The sequence below is a fragment of the Argentina silus genome (genome assembly GCF_951799395.1).
Source record: "Argentina silus genome assembly, chromosome: 3".
NCBI lineage: Eukaryota > Metazoa > Chordata > Actinopteri > Argentiniformes > Argentinidae > Argentina > Argentina silus.
In genome coordinates this window covers 28,972,571-28,980,847 of record NC_139657.1, presented here as the reverse complement: position 1 = coordinate 28,980,847, position 8,277 = coordinate 28,972,571, and the positions used below count along the sequence as shown (strand labels likewise).

The window sequence follows — 8,277 nt, the reverse complement described above, 5'->3', positions numbered from 1 at the left end:
AAAAATCCTCTCTTCCTGTGAAAAATCATTAACCTCTTGCCATAAACCTCACTTCAGATCTCGTCTGAGAGTTTAAATAGCGTGTCCTTAAATAAGTCCTGAGATCACTTCCAGCGGAGCTTGAGTTACATGGCGATCACTTGTGGGAACTTGTTTTGAACTTTCTGGGAAGAGGTTAGTTCTCTTCTCCCAACTCCCCTGGGGGTGCTTTTTATTATTGGGATTCACTGATGTTAAAAGGCTTAAAATGAGCTTTCAGTGCCCGAAGGGAGATATGAGGACACAAGCGTATCAGGACAATGTCTGGACACCAATCATTCATCGTTGGTATTTGTTAGGACACGCAAATAATGTTTTTTCCCTGGTTCCCTCTATGCTTAGTCAGCTCATGTTGGAAATGTATAAACCTAATTTGGGATACTCAGCCACTTATTTCATCTTGTATATGACAAATTCTGTTATAACACACTTGTGGTAACATGTTCCCTTCTGAACCATCTCTGTCTGTACCATGGCATAAAACCAGCTGAATAGACTCTAGACACACCTATGTACTGTACAGGTTCTAGTCCAAAGGGTACTAAATGACACTAAGAACAACCTAAACAATCATAATCATTTTATTTTGCCAAAGATATGTTGTTTCTTAAATGATTGGACACAGTATATTCATTGTGGTTTACATAATAACAATGATAATCAAATAATAAAATGCAGGAATTAATAAAAAACAACATATGAATATAATTATTGACTCTGATCAGATTTGTCAATATGGCACACCAATATTATATGCACACCATATAACCATGAGCGCTGTATAAGTCTATTGTTCTAAGATGAAAGTGGCCGGCAGGCTACACATGAATCACCATTTGATTCCTGGGAAATGACAGTTGGGGTGAGCAGCTTTGGCCAGTGTAGCACTGGCAGGTGAAGCTGCCTGCTAAGGCGTTGAGGTCAGCGTAGGAGGGCCGTCCAATGGCCAGGTACTTCCCTTCTGACTTCAGGATGTGGAAGTTGTCGGGGTTCAGGTGTAGGTAGTCATCGGAGTCATAGTTCTTCCTGACACAGCGGCCGTTGCCCTGGCATAGGACGTCACTGCAGAGTTTGGTGGCAGCGGTCACATTGGCAATGTATGGGTTGAGGGTGGTTGTCAGGTATGTGGATAATGCTTCACAGGAAGCCTGAGAGAGAGAGAGAGGGGGGGGGGGGGGGGAGTACACGTTGTCACTGTAACAACACTACACTGTAATGGTGGCAGGGGCTACAAATATATTGATCATATCCAATGAAAGCTTATACCCAGTCAGCAGACAATTGTGGATCTGGACTTGTTTGTGGCACATATGGCTCAGTGCCGGAAACACCCTGGGTGAAAATTAGCAATTTGCTATGGGCCAGTAGAGGAATATGGCCCTGATACATTCCTGTAGTAACTGGGCCGTCTTTGGTCTGAGTGTGGTTTACCAGTACTGTCACAGTGTGAGAAAGCGGACAGTGACAAAGAACAACCCTCCAAAGATGTCGTGCAAGAATACAGAAAAGATTTGTTTCCAAAAGAAGCCCTGCTATCAGGCATTTCCACTCCTGTCCTGTCCTGCCCTGTCTCTTACATAAGCTATTGTTAAGTCAAATTAACAGTCCTGGAAAAACATGCTTTAGGCCTAATATATTGCGATGTTGCGTGTAGGAATTAGAGTTATCAAAGCTCACGTTCTCATTGCTTAATGTTTTTCTTTGGCAGCGTAATTGGAAAGCAACCCAAGGTTAGTTTTGGAGTTTGGGAGGGCAGTGTGAGAGTGGACCCTGCATAGTTGTTGATATAGCCTATACCCATAGGCTATATCAACAACTATTGATATAGCCTTCAACCTGCACAAGACTGATCATGGACTAATCGTTTGGACAAAGACATTGACACAAATAACTTTACATTCTAAGTATTGAGCTCCTAAATTAGAAGCCTTCATTCAGTACAGATTAGATATGTATCTATCCTGGTTACATTCCTCACATACTTCAGGTTTTACGACTCAGATGAAAATCTGCACATACAAAACAACTTTAGCCGGCTTAAACTAATTTACAGAATATAGCTCATAAAACAAATCCTTGGTTTTGATTGAATTACTCAAATCAAATAATTTGGACGGGGTAATGCTTTAGTTCAGAAAAAAACACAGCATAGCTGTGCAGCATAAAAAAAAATATGTTTGTTTTAATTTACATGGTGCTTGTCCATTAAGCGCACATCCAAGTTAGCAGAGATGTCTAACATGAGCTTGTATTCAACTTTTTGAAACTCTTTATACTTTTTAAAATATTCAGCTTTTTATAACAAAAACACTTAAAAACAGAATGTTGAGTTAGGCCAACATTCTGAGAGCCCCATACTGCAATTGCGATGGAACTTTCAGAACTCTTATCATTAAAAATGTCATAATAGGGTGTGAACGTTCCAATTTTCCGCTGGAGGGCAAGGGCAGCCTTCTCTCGTCCACACTACTGGTAAAACCCTACTCAATTAAACTGTCATAATTGGCGACATGATTTGATATTACAGTGATATGACATAAAAGTACCAACTAGAAAAAATATATATATTTACATTTTTTAAGTATATATTTTTCATACTTTTTGACTCGTCGTACGTTGAACAGCAGAGATTTACAAACCTGGTCAATGACCAGTAGTTAGCTGCCTAAACCAGTTAACAGTAAGGGTTTGCAATAAACATGAGGTAAGTTTCTCAGCTCGCTTACAAACCAGCCGCGTTAGCAACTCCGCCAAGGGAGTTAACTCTCTTGGTGTTGTGGCTAGCGCGGCCGGTTTGTAAGCGGAAGGTTGCGATGCCCGCTTAAGGCAAGCTACTCTACCCCGCCGTTCGCTACAATATTATATCAGATAATAGTAGTTCTTAGAATGATTACACAACAATACACTCGGTTGGCACCAGTTACACTCAACTAAAAACACTCTCAGCTACTTAACCAATCTATCTATCTGTCTAAAATGTATCCATATTTTAAGCTTGACACCTCAATTCAACTTTAAAATGTGTCGATTGAATCCACTTAAAGAACTTCCATTCACAGTTTTGACTCTCTTTATGTAACTGAGTTGAAATGGTAAAACTCACTCCTCAAGTTCAAATACACATGTATTTATAAATACACAAATGCACAACTTGCAAAATCTGTTTCATTGATGCCTGTGATCCGGATACGCAGTTGGGCTCAGCTCGATGGCTGAGCTTGCTGTGGTGTTGTTAGAAATTATTTTTATAAAAACAGTTGCATTATAATGCTCAGTAGCAGACGAGTAAATAAAAGCTATTCAGTTCTTTATTTAGGGTGATTAAATTGACTAATTGTATTTGATATTCCATATGCAAATCAATTGAATTAATATGTTTTTTAATCATCTGAAATTTACTAATGCGATGGCCTGTTGATAAATGAGAGATGAATCAAGCATTAGTTCCATGGTACATTGGATTAATACAAGAAGAGGTTAGGGTCAGGTCATCAAGATGGATGTTGCAACACACCCAAAACACAAGAATGATGTAATGGAAAAATACTAGGATAGGAAAGGACAAATCAGAGTAGGTGTATGTTTTCTTCAACAGGTCAACTCGTTCCCCAGAGGGAACGGACCGGCGATATCTCTACTTGGAACGGATCGTGTGTCAGGGGCTGGGACCAGCCTAAAACACCAACGAGAGGAGAGCCAAGTCTAAACCGCGGCTCCTCCCCAACCAAATAGCCAATCATAATCAATTTGTTTACTGTAAAATGCTTCGTTTGACATTTTGAATGTATCCATTTTTGGAAGGTTGGTTACAGATTAACAGCTTGCTGACTGTGATTTTCTTCGCCAAAAGTGGTCCTTGTACAAGCCTATAATTCTGACATATAAATAAATAGCTAAAAGTAAGAAGTAGTTTGTCTTCTCCTTCAAATAAAGAACACGTTTTCTCAGTGTTTAGAGGGGTGACTGTAACCGAGTTGAGATGGTAAAACTCACTCCTCAAGTTCAAATACCTCCACCAGCGCTGTCGAATTGCTAGCTTTTCAATAGCATTTACTTGAGGAGACGGTCACGTGTGTTGGCAAGTCAGAGGTTGCAAGTTTTGGGAGACTTGGTCTGGGCAACTTGAATTGTGGCATTTTGAATGTATCATGTAATTCGAGAGTTTGCTTGCAATCGCTGCTTACAGGCAAGCCTGGTTAGTTTGAGCCCAAAATCACGACAAAGGGCCCAGAACTGCGAGCTGAAATGGGTTGCACTCCCCTCTTGCTTAGATAATTATATAATAGATAAGTAGTGAGGTTACCTGGTCAGTATAGTCTGCACTGGCTCCCCATAGCACTGACCCTGACGCCCCTAGAGCTGCAGTCTCTCCGATGCTTCTGACCAGATCCTCCTGTGGATGATCAAACAGACAGATTTTGTATATGAGGTAGTTGGACATATGTAACAATGTCCGTTGTACACAGAGAGGCAGACGCAGTGGTGTGGTGAGGGAAAGGTCCCGTTTATTCATAAAGTTCGTTAGTTTCCAGTCTTTCAACACACTCGGCGACTTTCCAGTCGCCCTTTTCCTCCCCCCGAACGCCGAGGCACACACATCTTAAACCATCTAGTCAACGAGGCTTCATTTGCAACAGGTGTGCAACGGAGCCTCGCTGACGTAACCCTGGCCACGGTCCTGTAGCTCCCTCTACAGGCCGAACGCTGCATGTCCCCCCACAACATAGTTTTTTGGACAGGATAAAACTGCCATATGAAACATATCTACTGTATGTATGTACCACGTGTCATGTTCTTATGCTTTACTGTCTTATAAAATCTACAGTATTACGAAGGATTACTCTTACCCTATCTTATCTATTGATAACATATAGTACTTGATATTAAATTTGATGAACTCTTTGATATCCTCACCTGGCTCAGGAATAGTTTGCTATTGTCACGGTAGAGTGGGAGCGAGTACACATATACCGGCACAGTGGAAGAGCGTTTGGGCAGAGCTGCAACCCTCATCGCTTCCTGGACACGATTTCGAACAAAGAGTGCGGCATTTTGGGTGTCTCTCATGGATTCTGATAGATAGATGGACGGGTAGAGGGCCGTACTGGACTCCCACAGCCAAAGCAGTTCATCGTTCTGGCTCTTGGTCTTCTCTGAGCACCTTCCTGTGTAACCCGGCTCCCAGCCATAGTTATAGCAGTCAGGGAACAGGTAGAACCCCCATAGCTGTTGAGGCCGCTGCCTGATACCCAGCATCATGGTCTCCTCCATATAGCTTTGACCGGCAGTCTGAAACTGCATCGTGGCCTCTGAGGTTAGTTGCTGTGGTGGCAATGAGGGGTCCTGCTCTTGAGCATAGGACATGGACAGTTTGCGGTAAATATCCTTCGACCCCCAATTTCTGTTCCATAGAGGGCGCCAGTCTTCCCAGTCAATGACGGCTAGTCCCTGGGTTGAGATAGAGGGCATGTAGTAATCGATGTCCTCACGGGCCTTCGCCAGGCTGGCATTCAGGTCACCCTTTTGGGGGATTCCACCGTTAAACTCTTCATGGGTGACAGGGTTAACGTAAGGGTACAGGCCCAGGCGGCCGACGTAGAAAAGCGTGAGGAGCTGACCAGGTACGGCAGCAGGTGTGGTCACGGCCTGGAAGGACGAGGTGTCCAATTGGATCTCCAGCTTCTGGCATACTTTGGTTGGAGCGTTCCATATAGCCACAAAAGGATGATCATCAAACAGAGGGGGCTCCGTTGTTTGTAGGGGGATGGCAAAACCTATGCACCCCAGAAGGTAGAAGATGAGTGCGGGGAGAAACTGTGGAATGCACCCTCTCACCTGTAAGTGCCGGTCCATGGTGAATCCTCTTTTATAAAAAATACCCAATATTTCTGTGAGAACAGGGAACAAAGGGTTATGGCACCATATAAAAGAAGCCGCTGTTGGATAATATATAAGGGCATTCCAAAATCCTTTACATGACAATGTGGTTCCCCAGACATTTTCACAAACACATATCCCATATATTCCCGCCCATCACATTCCTACCTTTTGTGTATCTTTAACAAGCTTTGAACCTTATAACTACTGAATCATTTGAATGAAAGGCATCACTTAAGGTAAATTCATGACAGCGAATGACAAGCAAATGACCAGCTGTTGATAGAAATACTCTCAAAAAGATACCACCAAAAGATGGGTTGACGGTGACTTACCTGTGTGTAATACACTAGCACAGAAGAGAACCATCTTTTATACCATGGGGGTAATCTATTGCATTTGATGTGATCTTGTCTCAAGTGCTTGTTAAACATGGTACGCTTTGTTGTACACTATGATATACTGTATCACTCAAGTACTTTTTCCGTATGGTTCCACAAATGATTGTAATCGACTGCAATGTTTAATACACTGATTAGAACATGAGAGGGCAGAGCAAGGACTTACATGTATAAGGTTCAAATTTGCACTATTTGAGCCTGTCAGTACATACTTGTCCTGGTATCTGCAAATTATAGGTGATGATACATCATGCCTGTTAAGTCTCTGGTCTCGACAAAAACCTATCATTATGTCCATGCAAGCTCTGAGCTAGATTGGATAATACAACTATTAGAATGTTCTATATGTGTCCTGTAATGCACCTGTTACTGACACATTCCTTGCTTGTTTTCAAGGCACGGACAAAGAGGAGAAAAATGTGCAAGAGAGTACATCTTCTAGTCTTTTCAAAGATAGAGCAACTTTAGAAGATACATTTGAACTTTCATGCCTCAAGTCAGGTTGCAGGTTTTGGGAAGGAGAACAGTTGCATAATCATACGAGTATGCCTGCTAGTAATGTAGGCACTGCTCTCTCCTATCTCTTTTGTGTACTCTGGAAAACACAGGTGCCCTTCAGAGCACCTGACCTCTTGAGTGCGCAAAGGATATCAGTGTTTCTTTATCAGCAATATTTGCATGGGAGAACGTAAGGTTATGTATATAACCACTGTTCCCTGAAGGAAGGGAACTGGCCATTCCATTGCTATGGGGATACGCCTCCACGTGATTAGATTAGATTAGATTAGATTCAACTTTATTGTCATTGTGCAGAGTACAAGTACAGAGACAACCAAATGCAGTTAGCGTCTAACCAGAAGTGCAAAATAGCAGAAAGTGCAATGAACAGTATTTACAGGTAGTGCAATATATGATCAGTAGTAGTGCAGTATAATATAGTATAATATAAGCAGTATAATATAGCAGTGCAGTATAGCAGTATATGAGTAACAGTAGCATTATAGCAGAATAAATAGTTACAGTATGAGCAGTGTCGCAGCATATGAGCTGTATGGGTAATGCAGTCTAGCAGTATATATGTATTAACAGTAACATAAGGTAGATGCAGAATAAATATAAATATGGAATGCCGTATAAACAGTATAAACAAGTATGTACAGTATGTGCAGTAGTATTAAAGAAAATATAGGATATGTGCATTATGTGCATTATGAACAGTATGAACAGTATGGACAGGTATGTACAGAAGAGCAGTGGTATTGAGTAAGAGCAGGGGAGGGGAGTAATAGTGCAATAGTGCAATTGTCCGGGTGGGGGTTGCAGGGGTAGTAGGTTGTCAGGTAGGTGTAGTGTTCGAGTTCAGCAGGGTGACAGCCGCAGGGAAGAAGCTGCGGAGAGACCTGTAGCGCCTCCCGGAGGGGAGTGGGGTGAAAAGTCTATGGTTGGGGTGAGAGATGTCCTTGACGATGCTGCGTGCCTTACGCAAGCATCGTTTGCCCTGGACAGCCTCGATGGAGGGGAGTGAGGAACCGGTGATGCGTTGGGCAGTTTTCACCACCCTCTGCAGTGCTTTCCGGTCCGATGCCGAGCAGTTGCCATACCATACTGTGACACAGTTGGTAAGGATACTCTCGATGGTGCAGCGGTAGAAGTTCACCAGGATCTGAGGAGATAGATGGACCTTCTTTAGTCTCCTCAGGAAGAAGAGACGCTGGTGAGCCTTCTTTATCAGGGTGGAGGTGTTGAGGGTCCAGGAGAGGTCCTCAGAGATGTGGACACCCAGAAACTTGAAGCTGGTGACTCGCTCCACCTCAGTCCCGTTGATGAGGATGGGGGTGTGTGCGCCAGCTTTAGACTTCCTGAAGTCCACAATGAGTTCTTTGGTCTTCTTGGTGTTGAGAGCCAGGTTATTGTCGTTGCACCACACTGTTAGGTGCTGGACCTCCTCCCTGTAGGCCGA

The 8,277-nt window shown here is 42.8% G+C and overlaps 1 protein-coding gene across 1 annotated transcript; it reads right to left on the bottom strand.

Moving 5' to 3' along the window:
- Positions 1–857: 857 nt before the first annotated feature.
- Positions 858–6,285, bottom strand: LOC310802282 (hyaluronidase PH-20-like; the record flags this gene model as incomplete). Its single annotated transcript, XM_083666572.1, has 4 exons — positions 858–1,187; positions 4,343–4,432; positions 4,954–5,813; positions 6,252–6,285. 4 exons carry the CDS (start codon positions 6,283–6,285, stop codon positions 858–860), a joined length of 1,314 nt encoding a protein of 437 aa, XP_083522698.1.
- Between the last annotated feature and the right edge of the window lie 1,992 nt (positions 6,286–8,277).